Below are 23,935 nucleotides of genomic sequence, written 5' to 3' on the forward strand. Positions count from 1 at the left end.
AATTCCAACAATAATAATAATAAATCAATTTGAATACTATTTTAAAAGTAAATAAACAAACTAAATAAATCTTTCATCTGAAAAGCTGTTTATACAAAAAATACAAAACTATTTCGGATTGCTTTGGCATTGTGAATTGTCTCTGAGCTCTTTCCAATAAAGCTCGAACGCAACGACCTTGCTTTGACGTCAGACTAATATCCGGGGCTTTGCGCAGTGTCCGTTGTGCGCAGGCGCAGTACAACCGGTGGTTCGACCTCTGCTTTCGGTGAGTTGGATAGGCTAGCATTCATACCAAAAACATAAATCTACATTCATCTTCAGTCTGTGTGATCTCAGAGTCGCGGGTTTGATCGGGATAGTGTTAAGAAACGTATTCGTTGTGTACGACCGCCGTATTTCCAAAGCTCTTCTTATAGATCCTCTCTGACCTTATATTTTGTCTTTGCAGAAGTCCAGGGCCGCTCCAAAACACTCACCTTTCAAAATGTTCACCTGCGCAAAGTTCGTCTCCACACCCGCCCTGGTGAGTAAAGTTACTCTCAGAAAAACATGGTTTATTCTTCTTTACTAGCTGTGTGAATGAAAGAAAGCGGCCCGCAGGTTTTAAACTTGACGTGAGTAACGTTAGCGTTAATTCATTCATTTCTAGACGCGTTTAACAGGGTTGACGTAAACGTTACGCACTGTTGTAGTTTACCTTTGACCTTTTGCTTCAGTTTCAAAATTTTGAGCTCGCAGAACGGTTAACAAGTTAAGGTCAAACACTGTGCTGGTTAATAACACGTTAATCTTGTCAGCCTCTTAGTTAGTGGATGGTTGTGCCCTCCCAGTCTGGTATTTCTTGTTGTATCTGCATGCGGTGAATAAGATACTACGTCCTGTTCTGTCCTGTTCTGATTCTGCCACCTCAAATAGGTTGATTTTAGTTTTAATGTAACTTGGTGTAACTTATTTCAGGGGCATCCCTCCCCCTGGAGTAACTTGAGGTTAAGGTTGTCTTTATCAAGGGCACAATGGAGGGGTCTGAACCTGTGACATTCATTAGCCTAGTAACAGTTTGTAGACTTTTTTTTTTTTTTTTTGTGGTAGTGGCATCTTTGCAGTAGACTGTCATTAACCTTGTTGGTTAAAACCATTATGGTGAAGAGTTTTACATTTATCCCTTTAGCAGACACTTCTACCCAAAGCAACTTGCAGTTGAGGAATACAACAAGCAGTTCTTAATTAGATGGTTAGACACGAGAAGTGCCAGCAATTCAAGGTTTCAATCATTGTTTAAATTCATATTCAAGAATAATGAAAGCATAAACATTGGAAAAGTGAAAGCATAGAGTTTTTATTTTTTATTTTTATGGATCTGTCCTATATGGAGACTATATAAATGCATCGTCATTGATCTGCATGATTGTCTTGTGGTGAACCTTGAACTGTAACTGTACGTACTTTATAAACCGGCTTTTTCCAGAATGCATGTCTTTGAAAAGACTGTACTGTTTACCACTGTTCAGATTCACTGCTTTTTGACTAATCTTCCATAATCTAATAACTCCGTGTATTCGTGTGTTTCAGGTGCGTGCAGGATCCAGGTCCTTGTACAGGCCAGTTTCTGCTGCTCTACTTTCCAGACCAGAGATCAAACCAGAGGTGATTGTCAAACCTGCCTTTCGACTTTCAATATATTTCTCTTTTCATTTATAGTAACTCTTAAAGGTCATGCTTCGAAGTTGATTTTAACATACAAAGACTGTTAGATAAACAGTTACTGTATCTACTTTCTTTTAAATATCCGCAAGAAGCATGTTAGGGAAAGTTCACCCAAAAGTTAATATTCTGTCATTAATTACTCACCTTCATGTCATTTCAAACCCTTAAGACCTTCATTCATCTTCAGAACACAAATTAAAATATTTTTGATGAAATCTAAAAGTGTTCTGACCCTGCACAGACAGCAATGTAACTAATACATTCAAAGTCCTAAAAGGTAGTAAGGACATTGGTAAAATAGTCCATGTGACATCCAGTGGTTCAACCATAATTTTATAAGCTACGATAATATTTAAAAAATAATGAGAGTACCATGACACCAGATGCACTGTGCCTAGTTTACAAGCAGAAATAATCGCACACTGTCTATAAAACTTTGTAAATATATCTGAAGATTTTGACAGAGAGAATGACTTGCTATTTTTTGCCCAGCCTTACTTATTTAAACCAGAATATACAGACAATAAACTAAGAGAGATGGACGTTCTAGGCCAGAACACTGGCTTCTGCGTCACCAGAGCCACACGCACTTTGTGGTACTCTTATGAATGTGCATCAAATCCTAGAAGCATGGAAGAGAATAATTTGTTGAATAAAGTCATTTGTGTGTTCTTCATGCAACAAAAAGTCTTCTCCTAGCTTGATAACATTACGGTTGAACCACTGATGTCACATGGACTGTTTTAACAGTGTCCTTACTACCTTTCCGGGCCTTGAAGTGTTGTTACCTGATTGATCCACAGCAGTGTTTTTTGTTTTTTTGTTTTTTTTGTGGTAGTTGTTCTTGAGTCCCTTGTTTGTCCTGAACAGTTAAACTGCCTGTCTGCCTTCAGAAAAGTCCTTCAGGTCCCACAAATGCATTGGTTTTTCAGCATTTTTGTGTATTTGAACAATGACTGTATGATTTTGAGATCCATCTTGTCAAACTGAGGACAACTGATTCACTTATATGTAGGGCTGCAACAACTAATCGATAAAATCGATTATTATCGATAATGAAATTCGTCGACAACGATTCTCATTATCGATTAGTCGGGTCCGCCCACAGTGCACGTGCACTTCAGATGATCACGTCAAATTACAGCACTGAATGACGCATGTCTATAGACATAATGCATCTAAGAAGAGTGGAGGAAACAGACTGAGATGCTGCGGGAGAGATACGTGATCTGAGCTACCCAAAACATGAGAATTCTTTATTTTAAACTATCTCTATTTTGAAGCTGATAATGGCTTGCCCTGTGAGGCGCTTTGACAGATCCGTTCGCATGCTCGTATGTAAACTTTTAGTTTTCGGTCATATCCTTATCTGTAAATGTCACAAATTCACACAAGCATTTCCATTTATGCATAAAAGTCCATCCTGGCAGTCTGTGTTAAGTTTAAATCTTTACTGAATGAGCGTCAGACAGCCGGAACAAAGAACACAGACAGGGAGACACTTAATACTGAGTCAGCGCAAAAACATTCATGTCAGCCGTTGAATGTTAAATTTAGATTTATTTAAATACAATATGTAGTGCACGTATTTATGAAGGGTAGGAACTATAGGCCAGGGCTGTGACGGTGGCAGATTTCTACCAACTACGGTGGTGCGGTGTTTATATATAAAGAAATGAGCCTCAAACATTATTAACAAACGAGCGTGTTTAGCAACTCCGTCGTTGAAGAAGCAACCTACAAAACGCTAAAATAAATCAACGAAATAAAACATTTAAATAAAAAAGTAGCCTAAATAAGAGTTAAATGGGCTATTAAACAAACATTCGTTGCAAAAAACAACCTCGACGGCTGATTAGAATTACTGGCCCGATTCCGGCTGGAACCTCTCTTTCTCTTCCCCATTGCGCAGCTGCTGTTTTTAATAACAAGGTAATTACATTTATTTTCGTTTCTTTAGTTTATAAAGTTAATTTAGAAATATATTTGGAACACTTTTTATTTGTGAAATTCAAGTTTTTGTTTTTTAAAGTAACGAAGCGCCCAGCGGCCGACATATGAATTTAGCCTTCTCAAATCATCACGATTTAAATTAAAATCCTTAGATATATATATAAAAAAACTGAAAGCATATCACAATATTAGTTTAATCGTTTAACTTGGATAAATGTGTAGGCCCTATAGGCGCACATGTAATCGTTTGTGCGCAGAGTGAAAGCTTTACAGGACATGAAGGTGCAAGCGCCATGTGAAACTTCATTTTTGCTCATAAATGTAAGAGTAATACATTTACTTTAAATTATTACTGCACTACTATAAAACGAAATAATTTAAATCGAAAACAAAACTATTTTATTAGATAGGCCTAATCCATAAAGATGCATTTAGGCTTTAAAAGCGCGTCCAGTGAGCAGATCTTTGCGAAACTGACTCAGAAAATACTAGTTTATTAATAAATAATTTGAATATCTCCTTAATTTTCCCCCGCCACATTCATGGTAATTACTTTAGCTGGGGCTTTGCGGCCAGTTTAATCTTACTGCGTGCATCTGAACGTGGAACTCTGCTGAAGGCACTTGCGCTCGCTGATGCTGCTGTAGGCGGGACACTAAACACCGACACGGCAGAATAAATAGCAGAAACACTGTATTTTATGCTTGTTAGTGTGTTTTTCTTCAGATATTTGTTTTTTCTCTTTATTACGAAAGGTGAATTGTTGTAAATTGTTAAGCACTGTGTTTTCATAGCATTCAGAATGTGGAATAGTGTGATTTAAAAAATAAATAAATAATTGACATTTTTAAGCCAACTAATCGATTAATCGAAAAATTAGTCGGCGAACTAATCGATTATCAAAATAATCGTTAGTTGCAGCCCTACTTATATGCAACTATTACAGAAGGTTCAAACACTCACTGATGCTTCAGAAGGAAACACAATGCATTAAGAGCCGGGGGTGAAAACTTTTGAACAGAACAGTTTTCTTATTTTGCCTAAATATCATAATTATATCATTTAGTACTGCCCTTCAGAAGCTACAGAAGATACTTCTGTATTTCCCATAAGACAAAATGAGTTAAATTTACCCTGTTCTTCAAATTCAAAAAAAAATTTTAGGCTCTTAATGCATTGTGTTTCCTTCTGGAGCATCAGTGAGTGTTTGAACCTTCTGGAATAGTTGCATATGAGTCTCATTTGTCCTCAGTGTGAAAAGATGGATCTCAAAATCATACAGTCATTGTTGGAAAGGGTTCAAATACACAAAAATTCTGAAAAACCAAAGTATTTGTGGGACTTGAAGGATTTTTCTGAAGAACAGCAGACAGTTGAACTGTTCAGGACAAACAAGGGACTCATGAACAACTATCACTAAACTAAAAACAGCTGTGGATCATTCAGGAACAACACAGTGTTAAGAATCAAGTGTATGTAAACTTTTAAACAGGGTCATTTTTATAAATTCAGCTTATTTTCTCTTGTGGACTGTATGTAAATGTCTTATGTGAAATATCTTATTCAGGTCAGTACTAAATAAAAAATAACATGCATTTTGCATGATACCTCTTATTTTGGTAAAATAGTTAACATTTTGCAGATTCTGCAGGGTGTATGTAAACTTTTGACTTCAACTGTAGATGTCATGTTTGAGCTCTCTAGCTATTGCTGTTATGGGACAGCAGGTGGCAGACCGGACACTAGTGTCATGTAGAGGTCAAGTAAGTCCTCTCTTCCTCTTGTAGGTCAGTGCTGCTGTTCTGCCTCAGTCGCCCTTCACTCAGGTGGCCCTCAGAGGCTTCCAGACCAGCGCTGTGAGCCGCGACATTGACACCGCTGCTAAGTTCATTGGAGCGGGAGCTGCCACCGTGGGAGTGGCTGGATCCGGTGCTGGAATCGGAACAGTGTTCGGTAGCCTTATCATCGGATATGCCAGGTAAGAGATGGCCAAATTTCACATTATTATATAATAATTTTGTTTTATTTTTGTTTGTTTTTTGGGAAGAAGTCTCTTAGACTCTCAAAGAATGCATTTAATGAAGCAAAAATGCAGTATAAACAGTAATATTTAATAAAGAGCTGTTTTCTATTTTAATATATTGTAAGATGTAATTTATTCCTGTTTTTAGCATCATTACTCCAGTTTTCAGTGTCACATGATCCTTCAGAAATCATTCAATATACTGATTTGTTGCTCAAGAAACAATTAAGCAGTTGTCTGCTTAATATTTTTGTTTTTCGGGATTCTTTTATAAATGAGTTCTTTTAAAATATAGTATATTGTATATAATTAACTACAAATGAACTATATTGTATATCATTAAAGTCTTACAGGTCTTACATTGTCAGGATATTTCCAAATGTCTCTCCAATAAAAGATGGTTTTGTGTCATTTTGCAGGAACCCATCTCTAAAGCAGCAGCTCTTCTCATACGCCATCCTGGGTTTCGCTCTGTCTGAGGCCATGGGGCTCTTCTGTTTGATGGTTGCTTTCTTGATCCTGTTTGCCATGTAAAAATCAGCTAGTTAGTGTAAACGCATATATAGTACAGTTGTGACTACATATTTTTGCTGTTGCTACCAAAACGTCTGCTGTCGGTCTCTGCGAGAGAAAATGTATGAATGCGAAGTCCACTCTGTCAAAAGAAATCATGTAACAAATAAAAATTGTTTATCTGTTTAACCTCCCCGAGCCTGTTCGTGCCCACTGAATGAGAAAGCAACAGCTCCATCGGAATATCAACCTAAAACTCGCCATGGAAGTAAAGAACCTGATAGCACTTTCTGTACATCAGAATAGACATAATGTTGTGTGTGTAGACTGCAAGGGTCCATTCAGATGTTTTCAGGGGTTAAACTGCTGGTCGATAGTATGACTGTAAATTTATAGCAATTGGTTGAAAGCCAATTAAGACCTCAATTGCTTTTGTAAATTGCATTAAATAAATTTAGATCACAGTTTACCTTATTTTTGTGGTGTCTGTATATATTTTTATTCACAGTGTTATTTAAACACGTAACGAAGGATGCTAAATATGTTTCTAACCTTGTGAAGCCTATGCATAAATATTACGCATTACAATAAAAATCCATGCGTTAAATATGATAACGAAGTTTCAATTCTGGAAAGCTTATAGCTCGCGAGATTTAAAGTGTCAGTGCTTTCTCTCTGAAGGGGTCAGCGGAGCATTTATTTATCGCGAGATTAGAGTTTAAAGGGCTTGGCTCTGGTTCGAGCGGAGTGCCTAGATCTCGCGAGAGGTGGTATAAGTGGGCTTTGGCTCTTCAGGGTTCAGCCTGCGGGTGAGTAAGCGCGTCAATGCACAGCAATTACAAACAAACACGCCTTTTTACGCGAGCTTTCGGGTGGCTAGCAGAACAGCCTAAATATGTAACACAATAAAATAACGTTTTATGACACATTCAAAGCTTGTCGGTGTTTCTTTGTTGTTAATATGGCGACGCATGCTAACAGCTAGCTGAGTTCCCATTGAAATGAATAAGAGGTGAGGCTAAGCATTGATTAGCTTGCTGTGACTGATGTAAACAATCTGTTTAGTGTTGATACAGTACCTGTATCGCTGGAAATACACTGAAGAAATGCAGGTTTGTGGTTAAAGATACAAGCGGTTTGAGTTTAGCTATGTGAGAATATAAAGATATAGTGTTATTTAGAGAAATTTAAAGCAGAAGGTGACAATAGGTTGTGCTGTTATCAATGAGCATCAGCTTGATCATTATAGTACATTACATTACTGTATGTGAAATATTGAAGGGTTTAATAAACCCATAGGCTTATATAGTTTATGCCAAGTGTTTTAATTACACAGATAGTGATGCATATAAAATCCTTTCAAAAGTCTGTGTCCTTTCAAACCTGCTTTGACAACTTAGTCTGACACAACACAAATCATTCAGCTCTTAGTAACAGTAATGCAGAGTAATACTTATTATTACACATGGTTATGGCTGTTGAATAATGCTTAATGCTTATAAATCACACGTTTTTGATCTTAAGTGTGGCTGTAAATTATTAAGTTGTTGCTGAATGACAAATTGTTTTTCCATGTTTTCAGGTGGCAGACTGAAGCTGTGAATATGAGTGATGATAAACCGTTTCTCTGTACGGCTCCTGGCTGCGGACAGGTATGAGATTACTGTTACACACTTTAAGCACTAACAGAAATTATTCATACCCCTGGCAAATTCTGACTTAAAGTTACTTTTATTCAACCAGCAAGTTTTTTTTTTTTTTTTTTGACCAGAAATGACACAGGATTCTCCCAAAAGATAATAAGACGATGTACAAGAGGCATCATTGTGGGAAAAAAATATTTCTCAGCTTTTATTTACATTTGAACAAAAAGTGGCATGTCCAAAATTATTCATATCCTTTGCAAACTGTCACATTCTATGGGAAAATCCAAAGTTCTATACCATTCCAAATAGTCCAAGCTGTTCTAAAGCATCCTAATTACCCTGATTCATTGGGAACAGCTGTTTTAATCAACTCAACAGGTGAAAAACAGAAGCTCTCTGCTGTTGATTTGTGGACAGTCATGGCTAAGACAAAGGAGTTCACTGAGGACCTGCGGCTGTGCATTGTGGCTGCTCACAAGTCAGGAAAGGTCTATAAGACCAGATCTAAATGTTTTGAAGTTCCAGTGGCTACAGTGCAAAGTATTATTAAAAATGCAAGATGTTCCGCACTGTGAAAAATCTCGGAGGACGTGGTCGGAAGCCAAAAGTGGCACCTGTGCTGGCCAGGAGGATAGTGAGAGAGGTTAAAAAAAATCCAAGGATCACCACCAAGGCCATCCTGATGAATCTGGGCTCTGCTGGTGGCAACATCTCAAGGCAGACAGTCCAACGGACACTGCACACCACTGGGTTCCACGGACACAGACCAAGGAGGACACCGCTTCTCCAGATGTGGTTTGCAAATGCTCATCTGGACAAAGAAGTAGACTTCTGGTCTTCTGTTTTATGGTCAGATGAAACAAAAATATAATTGTTTGGCCACAATGATGTAGCCTTCATTTGGCGTAAAAAGGAGAAGCCTTCAACCCTAAGAACACCATCTCCACTGTCAAACATGGTGGTGGAAACCTAATGTTTTGGGGGTGTTTTTCAGCCGGTGGACCAGGGAACCTAATCACAGTAAACTGCACCATGAAAAAGGAGCAATACATCAAAATTCTCAACAACAACATCAGGCAGTCTGCAGAGAAACTTGGCCTTGGGCACCAGTGGACATTTCAGCACGACAACGACCCAAAACACACAGCAGAAGTGGTGAAGAAATGGTTAGCAGACAAAAACATTAGCGTTTTGCAGTGACCCAGCCAGAGTCCTGACTTAAATCCAATTAAGAATCTGTGGAGGGAGCTAAAGATCAGGGTGATGGCAACGAGACCCTCCAACCTGAAAGAGTTGGAGCTCACGCTAAAGAAAATACCAGTGGTGACATGCAAAAAGCTGGTCAGCAATTATAGGAAGCGTTTGATTGCTGTAATAGCCAAAATAGGCTTTTCTATTGATTATTAAAAGGGTTTGAATAATTTTGGACATGCCACTTTTTGTTCAAATGTAAATAAAAGCTGAGAAATATTTTTTTTCCCACAATGATGCTTCTTGTACATCGTCTTATTATCTTTTGGGAGAAGCCTGTGTCATTTCCGGTCAAAACTTCAAGTAAAACTTGCTGGTTGAATAAAAGTAACTTTAAGTCAGAATTTGCCAGGGGTATGAATAATTTCGGGCTTGACTGTATATTTAAAAAATGCAATTAAATTGCATGCTTGCTTTTTGTCCATTTTCTCTTTTTATATTACTGTTTATGGTGCATGCATCTACATAATGACTCTGTCTGCAACAGCGATTCACAAATGAAGACCACCTGGCGGTGCATAAACACAAGCATGAGATGACCCTGAGATTTGGTCCAGCACGCAATGACAGTGTCATCATCGCTGGTGAGTCTGAAAAGTCAACGGTTCGTAATAAAAGCAAATGAAAATAAAGTATTATTATTCATGGGTTTATGACTTTATGGGTTGCTGTTGCAGACCAGACACCGACACCGACCCGCTTCCTGAAGAACTGCGAGGAGGTCGGGCTGTTTAACGAGCTCACCAGCCCATTTGAGCATGACTTTAAAAAGGCCACAGAGGATGACATTAAAAAGGTAAAGATGTCAGTTTATAATTTCAGCTGTGTGATCATTTTTATTCAAAGATTTAGGGATAGTAAGTTTTTTTTTTCATGTTTTTGAAATAACCTTGTGCTCACCAAAGTTGTGTTTATTTGATTAAAACTACAGTAAAATTGTGAAATATTACTATAATTTAAATAACTGTTTTTTAGTTGAATATGGTTTAAAATGTAATTTATTCCTGTGATGCAAAGCTGAATTTTCAGTATCATTACTGCAGTTTTTAGTGTAACATGATCCTTTAGAAATCATTCTGATATGCTGATTTGCTGCTTAATTATTAGTTATTATTATTATTATGATTTCATGTGCTGCCATTAGGTCATTACTGTCAACAAAATGTGTTTGGTTCAATGTGTTCCTTTCCTTTTCTGATTTAATATTTGTGAAATTTACTAGAAAATCTAGTATAGTAATAGTGTTGTGCAGCAACAATTATTAAAATCCATTCAAATCCCAATGGATAAAATCACATTCCTCCCTTGCTGTTTTGGTGTTATATGCGTAATCAAACATTGATGTATGTGTGCTTATTTCAGTTGCCACTGGACTTGTCTCCTCTTGCGACTCCTGTTGTTCGAAACAAAATAGAGGAGCACACACCCATTGAGTCCCACCGAGACAGTCCCCTTCCCCACCCTGAGTCCACCACTACTGACGACAAGGTGAGAAACAGGACTCTACCATACAGAGAGCTACATAAACACTTGCAGTTATGGGTAGGACTTGCTTTAGGACCTCTGTGTTTGTTACTTGAAGTTGTTCTCATCTTGTAGTAGATCAATGAAAGGGAAAGTCTACCCTGGAGGATCCTAGGGTCATATTGTGCAGAACTGTGTTGTCAGCAATTATTGGTTTGTGGTACTTTCCTATCTATAACCTGTGTGTTAGCAGTTCAGTTTGTTTGACTGCCTTCTTTCCTCATTCAGCAAGTGAAAGGTGTTTGCTGCTTGATTTAGCTTGTCCCAGAGCTTTTTCCAGAGCTACTGGGTTTCAGATGAAAATACATCTCATCGTAGAGATACAAAAAAGAAAAAAGTGGTATAGCTTTATGAAGAAATCTCTTTACTGGCTGGAGTGTGTGAAGAAGATGAGACTTCCTTCCCAAGTCAACAAATATGCTGATTCTGACTTTAAGTTTGAAGCTGTAACAGCTTTCATGAATAAGCATTTCACTCTGTGATCTATAGACACACTCTATGATCTCTAGAAGAACCATGATCTTTTACTCATTGTCTCTAATGTGAACACATTTCTTAATTACAGTAGTTACCCTACTGTTCAAAAGTCAGTAAAGGTTAGTAAGTTTGTTTTAAATAAATAAATTAAATTAATTGATAAATAAACTGTAAATTTTAATCAATAAACTGATAAATAGGGTTGTCACGATACCATAAAAATGACTTACGATACTATACCAGCTGAAGTATCACGATACCAAGTAGTATCACGATACCATGCACATAAAAAATTCATAAATAAAAAGATGTAAATCAAAACAGGCAAGATTTTTCTCTGAATACTTCATTAATGTGAATGAATGACTGGCTATTGTTATCCAGGAAATCATGTAAACAAAACTCATGACATTTAGATTGTACTTATAATTGCATAAATAATGTTATAAGATTAATGTTTTAAATGCAAAACTCTGAATATAGAAATATGTTTGAAAATAATGTATATGATGGGAAACTTAAAACCGCCAGCAGGTGGCAGCAGTGTTCGTGATTAAATAACTGAGTCGTTCAAACGATTCTTTCAAAAACGGCTGAATCATTCAAGAGTGAATCAAATGACTTTTTTCATGAATGGCTTAGTGAATCAGTGATTCGCCCAAACCAACTCGGATTCGGATTCAAACACAGAAACGAAACAAAAACATCTCGCTCGTGTCATATTGCTGAACTGTCACGAGCATTTTTGCTGCCATTAAGATATGGCCCATATCTTAAAATTTCCAAGTTAGCAGCTTGTATATTAAAACGTATTCATTTATAATGTTAAAAAATACATATATAATGATTGATAAGAACTAAGTGCAAAACCACTATGTTAATGAATGGAATTGCATTCATGATCGCAAAGATGCTTCCAGAAACGAATTATTACACTTGTTCTAAAAGTGGGCAAATGAATAAAAATACGAAAATTCTTTCTAGTAAAATATTTTGATGTTGAATAATTGATTCTTGAGCTGCTACTTTTTAAATAACACCAGACGGTCTGAATCAGACCCTCTCTTCTGATAAACTGCAGCGTGAACAACGACGTGCGCGCGCAACTTCTCATTTCAAACTGAACTGAAGCGTCGGGAAACACTGAATAGCACATAAAGCGTAGACACAGACTGTACTACACAACACACAGCAGAAAGGCATTTTGGCAGTCAACTTGTAATGTTTCTGCTGGCGTGCATGAACGTTTTAAACAGTGTTCCTGCCTTGCATGCAACATATCTTACGGTGCTACCGTATGGGCGATACTACCGTTTAAAAAATGCAATGGCACCGCGGGTATTTGTAAGCTTTAGTATTGCGATACTACCGTAGTACTGTACCGGTATACCGTGCAACCCTACTGATAAAAAATATATATATTAAAAATAAACACTGTTCCTTTGAACTTCCTATGCATCAAAGTTTCCTAAAGAAAATGTTTTACAGTTTCTACAAAAATATGAAGCAGCACAACTGTTTTCAGCACTGAGATGTTTCTTGAGCAGATCAGCATATTAGAATGATTTCTGAAGGATCATGTGACAATGAAGACTAATGATGCTGAAAATTCAGCTTTGCATCACAGGAATAAATTACATTTTAAAATATATTACAATTATTAACTATTAAAAACTATTTAAAAAATCGTACTCCCAAACTTTTAATTGCAGTAAAATAGGGCCCTATGATTTCCGCGGACCATAATGGCATAATGGCTAAAATTTATTTAGTGAAAAATTGTACATCCTTATGGAAATATGACAATATTTTGTAATTGTCATTTAAATCTGAATAATTTTCAAATTGTTTATCATAGAGCAACATCTCAGGAAAATATTATGGGTTTTCAAATCCAAATATGACTTCCTGTTATGAAACAGTACATTATTTCGTACATATCCACTAGGACACCAGGACTAAAATCATTTTGATTATGCATTTTGGCAGACATAAAAATTGAATAGGAACATAAATAATAAATCAATATTCTTATTTGATATTATTATGAAAATCTGGCCAATTATTACTCGCATTATGACCATTCTTTTTTTCAACATCCTGTCCCAACAGCAACACAAATTAGATACAGAGTATAGATACACTGTGTTTAATGGGAAAACCAGTTTATGGAAATTTTTACAGTTTAAAAGTTTAAAAAAGAGATACTTTTGATTATTAGAATTTAATGAAACCCAGAAAATTTACAGAATTTGGTGAAAATAAAATTCTATAAACAAAAAAACTTTCAATTATTTAGACATGCTTTTTGATTATTTTTTTTATTTAATTGAACCATTAAAACAGAGTAGAAAATTTTAAACTGAGAACAAATTTAATCCAGAAAAAATAAATGAGAATAAAAAACAGAATTTAGGAAAAATAAATGAAATGGATTTCATAGGGCCCTATTAAAGTAATTTTTTGAGAGTGACTTTTTTGACAGCTATAAGCCCTCAGTCATCTATCACCTGTAAGTCACAACAAATTGCAGTCTCTTAATTTACGGATGAGCAATGTATGTGCTTCCTGTGGTGTAAAGGCTACTAACAGAATCAAAATCAGTCTAAGATCAGTATTGGACAGTGTAGTTTTGTGTGAGCGGTTGATGCAGCTTGGCTCTCGTGTGGTGTTTTCAGGAGGTTTCTTTGCAGCCGGCCTCTCTGCCTCCATCCACTATAGTCCGTCCTGCCTCCCTCCAAGTCCCCAATGTACTACTGGCCAGCAATGAGGCTGGTGTTGTTATTCAGCAAGCTCTCCCATCTCCAACATCTAGCTCTGTTATAACCCAGGTCCCATCCTCTAGTAGACCGATAGTGTAAGTAACTTCTAAACGTTACTTAATCTGCTCTTCTCTTAGTTTACCATCATTTTCTCCTTTTACGCCTCATTTGGTGTTTCGTTTTCGTCACTCATTTACTTGGAGAACTTTTGATTTAGTTTCAGTTGCTTGTGATCCATGTGCCTTTACTTTTACATCGTAGAATTGACAAGTGCTTGACCATCAGACAGGTTTTGTTTGAGCCTTTTGTTTCGTTTCACACACCAGTTGAAGAAAATCCTTGTTTTTACGTTCAGTATTTATCACTTAAAGTCAACATGAACACAAAACGATTGACAGTTTGCTATTTTAATACACTTTTTTTTCATCAAAAAATGTGTAATTTTTCATTAAAATGTAATAACTTGCTCTGCCCTGAAACGGCTTTCTTTACAGTTACATAACTTGATATTAGTGTTAATTTTAGCCGAAAGCCAGTGCTGCCTTTGTAAAATCTTGCCAATAGTTTTTATATTATTTATAGTGGTATAGTAATTTAATGTTAATATTAAGGACTACACTTTAAAAAACAAGCATTGTAAATGTTGACTCTTATTCAGCTCTGACTTTTCTATTTACTATTTAATCAATTTCTAATGGATACATTTGTCCTGTCCTATTTCCCCTTATTAAAAGTTAAAATGCTGTGCAATTGCAGTTTCATGTTGACTTAATGCATGTTGCTGTGTAGCTTGTTTTTGTAGCTGATTTATGTTACAAGGCTTTGCATACAACTTCTGTTTTACAGTTATGTTAATCTTACTTTTTGGTGTGAATTTTGCTTTTGTTCCCCCGTCTCTCTGTCTGTCTTCAGTCCGGTGTCCGGCACGTTTCCGGTTCTGCTTCAGCTGCCTAACGGTCAGACGATGCCAGTCGCCATTCCAGCCACCATCGCCAGCTCCAGCGTACACATACCCACTGCCATTCCTGTGAGTGTCCCAAACATGCACTCCTCTCTTTAGTGTGTATAAACAGCTCCTAGATCAATGATTTTACATTATTCAGTGACAGCAAACAACAGCTTCTGTTTTTAAAGGCATTAACACCATAAATATTATTTTACTTTGTTTTAATTGAAAGACTTTTGTGCTACAGTGAGGGAAAAAAATATTTGATACCCTGCTGACTTTGTAAGTTTGCCCACTGACAAAGAAGTGATCAGCCAGGTAGGTTTATTTAAACAGTGAGAGACAGAATAACAACAAAAATATCCAGTAAAAAGCATTTCAAAAAAGTTATAAATTGATTTGCATTTTAATGAGTGAAGTACGTATTTGACCCCTTCGCAAAACATAACTTAGCAAAATCATTGTTGGCAATAACAGAGTTTAGATGTTTCTTGTAGTTGGCCACCAGGTTTGCACACATCTCAGGATGGATTTTATCCCACTCCTCTTTGCAGATCCTCTCCAAGTTTCATTCTCATTAAGTTTTTAAGACGTTTGGCAACTCAAACCTTCAGCTCACTCCACATATTTTCAATGGGATTAAGGTCTGAAGACTGGCTAGGCCACTCCAGGACCTTAATGTGCTTCTTCTCAAATCACTCCTTTGTTGCCTTGGCCGTGTGTTTTGGGTCATTGTCATGCTGGAATATCCATCCACAACCCAACTGGCCTGTCCATCGTCCCTTTAATGTGGTGCAGTTGTCCTGTCCCCTTAGCAGAAAAACACTCTGAAAGTATAATGTTTCCACCTCCATGTTTGACGGTGGGGATGGTGGTCTTGGGGTCATAGGCAGCATTCCTCCTCCTCCAAACATGGCGAGTTGATGCCAAAGAGCTTGATTTTGGTCTCATCTGACCACAACACTTTCACCCAGTTCCCCTCTGAATCATTCAGATGCTCATTGGCTAACTTCAGACCGACCTGTACATGTGCTTTCTTGAGCAGGGGGACCTTGTGGGCGCTGCAGGATTTCAGTCCTTCGCGGTGTAGTGTGTTACCAATTGTTTTCTTGGTGACTATGGTCCCAGCTGCCTTGAGATCATTGACTAGATCCTCCCGTGTAGTTCTGGGCTGATTCCTCACCGTTCTCATGATTATTGAAACTCCATGAGGTGAGATCTTGCATGAAGCCCCAGACTGAGGGAGATTGACAGTTATTTTGTGTTTCTTCCATTCGCACCAACTGTTGTCACCTTCTCACCAAGCTGCTTGGCGATGGTCTTGTAGCTCATTCCAGCCTTGTGTAGGTCTACAATCTTGTCCCTGACATCTTTGGACAGCTCTTTGGTCTTGGCCATGGTGGAGAGTTTGGAATCTGATTTATTGCTTCTGTGGACAGGTGACAACTCCCTTTAAGAGAGTGCTCCTAATTTCAGCTTAATACCTGTATAAAAAACACATGGGAACCAGAAATCTTGCTGACTGATAGGTGATCAAATACTTATTTAACTTCTGTCTTTCACTGTTCAAATAAACCTACCATTAAAATTATAGACTGATAATTTCTTTGTCAGTGAGCAAACATACAAAATCAGCAGAGGATCAAATATTTTTTTCCCTCACTGTCATAGACATAGCATAACAATCAAAACTCTCTACCCACTCCACACCAAAAGTTTGTGAAAACTCAGCAACTAAACTGGGTCATTCAGAAATTGACAAGGTGTTGGAGGTGTAGCCTTGTGAGCTGCTCTCCAACATATGACACAATAACGCTTTTGGGTCCTTTTTAGCGTTTGAGTCCTGGCTTAAGGTTCTTTTTCAATCCCGTCACACTCTCTTCTCTCCCATAGTTTCCAGGTCTCTTCATTACTGTACTTTCAGAAAAAGTGCCAAGTTCAATTCCTGTTCAAAGTTCAAATTCCGTTATTAAATATTCACCCTCGTGTTGTTCCAAACCCGTAAGACCTTTGTTCATCTTCAGAACACATATTAAGATATTTTTGATGAAATACGAGAGCTTTCTGACCCTGCATAGATAACACAACTGAAACTGAAATGGCCCAGAAAAGTAGTAAGGGCATCGATAAAATAGTACATGTGACATCAGTGGTTCAACTCTAATGTTATGAAGCTACAAAAATACTTTTTGTGTGCAAAGATTTCGTTAATGAAATCTATGATGAAAAATGTTTGTTAACACAGTTTTTCCAGACTAAAACGAGATGATAATAAGGTCATTAAATGATAACTGAGACTATATCAACATGCAGTATTGTTGATAAAAAAAGACAAGACTAAAATGTAGTTAAAATAACGAAAACTTTACCAAAACCTTTTTATTTTTGTTGACATTTCAGACTCCTGTACAAGACTCTATTATGTAAGCATTCATGTTTGCCAGCTATCAAGAGCTCAAATCCACTAATCAGAGCTTTGTTAAATGGATACGTACTCTGTCCGGCTTTTGGCTTTATGCAATCTGGCAACTATTCATACGCGCATTTAGCCAGTCTGTGTTCTGTTTTATCAACAATCGACACCTCTTGACTGGCAAGACGGCCGCGAGCGGAAACTCAAACAGTGTAAGTGAGTTGTTCAAAACCTTTCTTTTTAGTAAACTGTGTACACGAACAATGTTCTCAATGCTGGAGTTCATGTGTAGAGACCCAGGTGATACTTCGAGCAAAGTTTCATGGTGTGTCGAGCCTTCTTAGTGTTGTAAAAATATCGATTTTGATGCGCTCAAATGTATGCCCCTAGTACTCCCATTCACCGGCCATTGACCACGAAACTAAATCACGGTCAATCTCAAAAACGGCTCGTTTGTCGTAATTATGCTTTTAGATATAAGTTTGTCTCGTTTACAGTAAAAAAAAAAAACAGCCCAGGTTGCATTTTGGCAACAGTTATCCTTTAAGCCTTGTCTGTGAAACCGGGGGTTAGTGAACTAAAACTTGATTAAAACTAAAACAGGACCAGCTGACTAAATATGATAAAAACATTTTACATTTGACGCCAGAGTAGGTCTAAATAAATAAAAAAACGCTGACAAAATTACCACTACCTAAGTACACGGCACAGTTGAACCACTGATGTCAAATGGACTATTTTAACAATGTCCTTACTACCTTTCTGGGTCTTGATTGTGTCAGTTGTGTTGCTGTCTATGCAGGGTCAAAAAACTCTTGGAACGACGTGAGGGTGAGTAATTAATGACAGAATTTTCATTTTTGGCTGAACCATCCCTTAAAGTTACAGAGTTTTCATAGTACCTCTGTATTTAGTATCTTCTACCTTGGGATGATGTCTTTAATTCTAAGGGTGTTGTCAATTCTAACTTTGACAATGGTATAAATGAACTTCATGAAAACAACTAGAATGCATTCTGAGATTGCCTTGTCTGTGAAGGACATGTGTCATAGAATTTCTAAACCAAGCTATATTAGAAAGCAGCCTAATATTAGAAAAAAAGTCTTCGGAATGCACCCATGATGACTTAAAATGCCGTCTAAATAGGCAGCTCACCAGGTTTTGTTTCACATCCAAAATGCCTGTAGAGGATTTTTTTTGCTAATTAGACATTTTAAGGTCATCTCCTTTGTGTTTTATTGCGGCAGAATTATGATTTAGTAGAGGGGTTTATCCTGACCGCTATTTGTCAGGATCTCCTTACTTTCTTGTGGGGACAGATGTGATCCACAGCCGTTTATACCTGGTAATAGCATCCATCTCGAAAAATCTGGTCTCAAACACATGCAAAGTACAGTTAACACAGAGGCTTGACTAAAATAACACTGAATATTCAGATTCAGATGTTTTCCCTTTTTTTTTTTTTTTTTTTTTTTGAAAACCTTTCTCTTCAAATCAAGTGGTCACAGGAGACACATTTAAGACACTCATAACTACTTGTGTAAAAACCAATCTGTCCCGTAACCAGATGTAAACAGGTTCCACAGATTCATCATGGAGAAACAGAGTGTGCTGAGAAGTGATCTAAGCACTCTTAAACATGGCTCTAGTGCATTGAGTGTGTTTAAGTGTGTGTTGGTGGATGAAGGACACTGCGCTGCTTTCATGACGTCAGCCTGTGAGGGACGCAGTAATGTATGCAGAGACACATTATCACTCACATACACGTGTCTGGGGAAGTTCAGACCCTGTGTGTGTGTGCTTGATGATCTGTGTGAAACACTGAGCAGCATATGATTATGTCCCGTAGGCTTTCAGCAAGAGGAAAGGAGAGAGATGGGAAATAGAAACAAAGAAATACATTCTCTAATACATAGTGCAGTGTTTTCTAAAGGATTTTGAAAAAAGAAGCCTGTTTTATGTATTCATTTTTTGGAAATAGAAAAATGCTGTGGTGTTATTATCTGATACATTATTGAACATGATACATTTTTGTTTTCTTGTTTTTATTGCTCATAGTAGCTGCTCAGCCACAGATGCTGAGCTCTTACTGTGTTTTTGTGAGATAATGAGGGGCTTGATTGAGTCTGTTTTAGTTCTGTTTTATAGTGAGAGACTCATCATGTATTGATTTTTTTTCATATGTGTCTGTATGTGTTTTCAGCTGGTCAGACCAGTCACCGTAGTGCCTAGTGTCCCTGGAATCCCTGGCCCCTCCTCTCCACAGCCCGTCCAATCAGAAGCCAAGATGGTAATTTCCTTCTTTCTCATTTGCATATGCATCCACATGAGCCTCATTTGCAAGTGTGTTTCAGTGTAAGCAGATTTTCCTTCAGCCCAGAGGGACTGAGGGCTTACGTTCCACAACACTGACACAACATAGAACTTTGTGTAGTTCCTGTATGGGAGCACAAGAGGGCATCTGTGTGGAGTGTGTTTACTGTATGTGTGTTTGTGTTTTTACACAATTAGACCAGCAGAGACTGTTGAAGTAGTGGTTACTGACATGAACTTTGAAATCTAGAGATCAGCTATTCCCACGTTTGAAGAGAAATTTATACATGCACTACTTGCCAAAAGTTTGGAGAAATTAAGATTTTCTTATGTATTTGAAAGACGTCTTTGATGCTCACCAAGGCTGCATTTATTTGCTTAAAAATGCAGTAATAATATGTTATGTTGTTATATATTTGTACAGTTTTTAAGAAATACTGTTTTATAGTTATTTTAAAATGTAATTTATTTCTGTGATCAAAGCTGAATTTTCAGCATCATTACTAAAGTCTTCAGTGTCACATGGTCCTTTAGAAGTCATTCTAATATGCTGATTTGCTGCTCAAGAAACATTTTTTTCTTATTTAGTTTTCTACTTACTATTTTTGTGAAAAGCGTGGTACACTCTAAAGTTTGGGGTAATAAAAAAAAACTGTTTAGCCAAGCCTCATTAAATTGATCACAAGTAACTAGGTTTCCATCCATCCAAAGTTGCGAATATCACAAAACATTTATGAATAAGCACCGTTTCCATCCAACGAGTAAATAACAACAAAATCATCACTTCCTGATTAACTGGCCCTAAATATCACTTAAGAAAAGTAGGTAAAGCCACAGAATATAATGCTTTTCATATCTAATAAATTACTTCGCCTCAGACCAAGCAGATGAAATGCGGTCATTGCTTTCAGAGGACCACTGTTTAGTCAGGTTATGCCGTCCCATAATACAAAGTCACATGCCTTTTTGAGTGCATGGAGGAATTTATTCACAAAATATGTTTCCATCTCCCATTTTTTGTATTAACCCTTTTTCGCACAAGTCAAAAACCACCTCAAGTGAGCGTAAAAACTTTTTTTTTCTTTGACGTTTCTTTCACTCGTTTCTGATGCATAAAAACACAGTAATGGAAACATAGCTAGTGACACTAAAGACATTTTTAGTGTTACTGAACATTTCAATTTCAAATAAATTTTAAATTGTCATTTAAAATTTTCTATTAATTCAAGGAGTAGTTCGCTTCTAGAACAAAAATTTAAAGATAATGCACTCCCCTTGTCATCCAAGATATTCATGTCTTTCTTTCTTCAGTCATAAAGAAATTGTTTTTTGAGGCAAACATTTCAGGATTTCTCTCCATATAGTGGACTTCTATGGTGCCCTCGAGTTTTAACTTCCAAAATGTAGCTTAAATGCAGCTCTAAACGATCCCAGCCGAGGAAGAAGGTTCTCATCTAGCGAAACGATCAATTATTTTCTTAAAAAAAAAGACAATTTATAAACTTAACTTCAAATGCTCGTCTTGTCTACCTCTGCGTGTACTCTGTGTATTCCGTTTCATCTCAGTTAGGGTATGTCGAAAAACTCCCATCTCATTTTCTCCTCCAACTTGAAAATCGCCCTACATCACTGTTTTACCTTTTTTGTAAAAGGCTTTTGACCTTCTTTGCATGTTCACTTTGTAAACACTGGGTCGGTACTTCTGCAGTGATGTGCGATTTTAAAGTTGGGTGACAAGGGGGTGAGTACATTATCTGTAAATTTTTGTTCTGGAAGTAAACAACTCCTTTGAAGAATCCTAAAACAATTGTATCATGGTTTCTACAAAACATATTCAGCAGCACAACACTGATTAAAATAAGAATAATTGAGCATATCAGCATTTTAGAATGATTCTTCCCGTTGAACATGGAAAATCTTAGTTTTTCCAAACTTTTGACCAGAATTATGTATAAATATTCATTATTTTTTTAATTGTATGCTAACTGCATTTCTCAAGCTGAACCATTTATCCATGTTCCTGAAGTTAAAGTTTTTTTCTTTAATATATGGGAAATACATATATTTATTAGTTATCTCAGACCAAATGTTTGGGCCTAAATTAAGTTATCACTCAGTAGGAGCTAAAGGCCCTTGCACAATGACTCTGAAATTTTCGTATGCGTTTTTTTTTTTCATATTTGTTATCCTAAAGATTTGTCTTTGATTTTGACTTTGTTTGTTTGTCATACAGTGCTTTGTGCTGTGTGAGACAAAGGGTGCTTTTCATTTCTTATTTTTGCATCCTCGTTTCCTTTCCTTGCTTCCTTTCCTCGCGTCTTAGCTCCACCCCCTTAGGATACGAGGGAAGGATTTAAGGAAAGGAAATGAGGATAGAGGAATGAAAGGAGGAACATTGGAATATTCTTGACCACTCAAGCGTCACTTCAAAGCGTCATTAGCTGCGCTAAAGAGATCTGCCCATATGTTGTTAAAGTTCGTTATTTAAGGCATTCATAATAATTAACAAAGCAAGATGCCCTGTTTAAATATATGACATCATTTACACTGCAAAGGTAAAATATAAATGTAAATTATTATGACACATCCGAAGGGGGAGGAGTGCGTCACATTTAGTCGATAAAACACTTCCGCATAGGAAACACCTGCGTATCCTCGCTCAAGACTCCTCAGGAAGCCTCCTCACTCCTCGATCCTTGCCTCCTCACGGTGCAATTAAAGAATTGAGATGTCCTACAAGATGGCTGAGCTCGATCGGGTTCCGGGTCATAGGATGGAGGACGGAGGAGCGAGGAAACGAGGAGGGATATTGAAAAGCACCCAAAGTGGATAAACTTCTCAGACACCATTCTGGATTTGCTTGTACGGTGGCTTTGAGTTGTCAAAACACCTCTCAAAATGCTTAATACGGATGCAAAAAATGCAGAGGATCGGATGACGGATGAAAGTTTTGGAGGGAGTGTGTAAACATGATTGACACAACATGAGGTCATATTTATTTTTTAACGTTTAACTTTATTTATTTTTTTCTGGCTTAATGTGTAAGGACTTAAAAAGGTTAGTTCACCCAAAAATGAAAATTAGCCCATGATTTACTCACCCTTCAGGCATACTAGGTGTATATGACTTTCTCCCCTCAGACAAATTCAATCAGAGTAATATTAAAAATTATCCTGGCACGTCCAAGCTTTAGAATGGCATAGGCAGGTGTTTCTCTTCATCAGTCCAAAACAAGTCCAATAAAGTGCTGTAGTGAATCGATGCATTTTTGTTAGAAAGATGTCCGTATTTAAAACGTAATATTCACTTTAATTTAGCTTGTGCCAACTGGTTGTACCTGGAAGCAGCTCCAGGCGGATGACGTAAAACGTCTGTGTTGTGCATGTGCTGCGTAGAAATGACGAAGATGAACTAAAGTAAGGAGACTTTGAAATATAATATTTCAACAAAATAAGAAACATTTGGACATCTTCATCTTTATCTTCCTGTTCAAAAGTTTTCACCCCCGGCTCTTATACATCTAGGATGCCTGAAGGGTGAGTAAATCATGGGCTAACCCTATTACTATTCTTTAAAAAAAGAAATTTTTTTTTGAAAAAGTAAAATTTTTAAACTGTTCAGTCATTTCCCAAATTTTGGTCAAATAAAATGCCACACAATATTAAATATGAGCTCTTGAAAATGACCAGATTTTATTACAACTTAAGAAATTATTAAGAAATCATTAAAACAATTATATTTAACAAAATAAGAAACATTTGGACATCTTCATCCTGTTCAAATATTTTCACCCCCAGGCTCTTATACACCTAGGATGCCTGAAGGGTGAGTAAATCATGGGCTAATTTTCATTTTTGGGTGAACTAACCCTATTACCATTCTTAGAGAAAAAAAAAAAAAAAAAAAAGAAGTCACATTTTTAAACTGTTCAGTCATTTCCCAAGTTTTGGTCTAATAAAATGCCACATAATATTTAATATGAGCTCCTAAAAATGACCTGATTTTATTACGACTTAAGAATTTATTAAGAAATCATAAAAAAAAAAAAATATTTCAACAAAATAAGAAACATTTGGACATCTTCATCCTGTTCAAAAGTTTTCACCCCCTGGCTCTTATACACCTAGGATGCCTAAAGGGTGAGTAAATCATGGGCTAATTTTCAATTTTGGGTGAACTACCCCTTTAAGTCTGCAACCCGATTACCATTCTTAAAAAAAATCCTGAAACAGTCACATTTTTAAACTCTGTTCAGTCATTTCCCAAATTTAGGTCAAATAAAATGCCACACATTATTAAATATGAGCTCCTGAAAATGACCTGATTTGATTACAACTTAAGGAATTTAATAAAAACAATTTATTTCAACAAAATAAGAAAAATTCAATGTTCAAATGTTTTCACCCC

General features: G+C 36.9%; 2 protein-coding genes across 2 annotated transcripts in view; both read left to right on the forward strand.

Annotated features, from left to right (window-relative positions):
• The first annotated feature begins 200 nt into the window (after positions 1-200).
• atp5mc3a (ATP synthase membrane subunit c locus 3a) lies at positions 201-6,670 on the forward strand. Its single transcript, XM_073845320.1, has 5 exons — positions 201-268; positions 452-526; positions 1,573-1,647; positions 5,448-5,638; positions 6,103-6,670. Exons 2-5 carry the CDS (start codon positions 488-490, stop codon positions 6,215-6,217), a joined length of 420 nt encoding a protein of 139 aa, XP_073701421.1. The 5' UTR covers positions 201-268; positions 452-487; the 3' UTR covers positions 6,218-6,670.
• Positions 6,671-6,816: 146 nt separating this feature from the next.
• Positions 6,817-23,935, forward strand: part of atf2 (activating transcription factor 2) — a 44,065-nt gene continuing 26,946 nt past the window's right edge. The window contains exons 1-8 of the mRNA XM_073845319.1: positions 6,817-7,005; positions 7,779-7,848; positions 9,581-9,677; positions 9,771-9,889; positions 10,456-10,581; positions 13,773-13,951; positions 14,769-14,883; positions 19,419-19,505. Coding sequence (XP_073701420.1) covers positions 7,801-7,848; positions 9,581-9,677; positions 9,771-9,889; positions 10,456-10,581; positions 13,773-13,951; positions 14,769-14,883; positions 19,419-19,505 — 771 coding nt within the window. The 5' untranslated portion in view covers positions 6,817-7,005; positions 7,779-7,800. The remainder of the gene's footprint in view (positions 7,006-7,778; positions 7,849-9,580; positions 9,678-9,770; positions 9,890-10,455; positions 10,582-13,772; positions 13,952-14,768; positions 14,884-19,418; positions 19,506-23,935) is intronic.

The sequence above is a fragment of the Garra rufa genome, chromosome 8 (genome assembly GCF_049309525.1).
Source record: "Garra rufa chromosome 8, GarRuf1.0, whole genome shotgun sequence".
Classification (NCBI taxonomy): domain Eukaryota; kingdom Metazoa; phylum Chordata; class Actinopteri; order Cypriniformes; family Cyprinidae; genus Garra; species Garra rufa.

Bases quoted from the DNA above. Each gene is read 5' to 3' on its own strand.
- atp5mc3a (XM_073845320.1), top strand. From the start codon at position 488: ATGTTCACCTGCGCAAAGTTCGTCTCCACACCCGCCCTG. The intron at 527-1,572 runs GTGAGTAAAGTT...CGTGTGTTTCAG, and splicing joins TCGTCTCCACACCCGCCCTG to GTGCGTGCAGGATCCAGGTC. The intron at 5,639-6,102 runs GTAAGAGATGGC...GTCATTTTGCAG, and splicing joins CTTATCATCGGATATGCCAG to GAACCCATCTCTAAAGCAGC.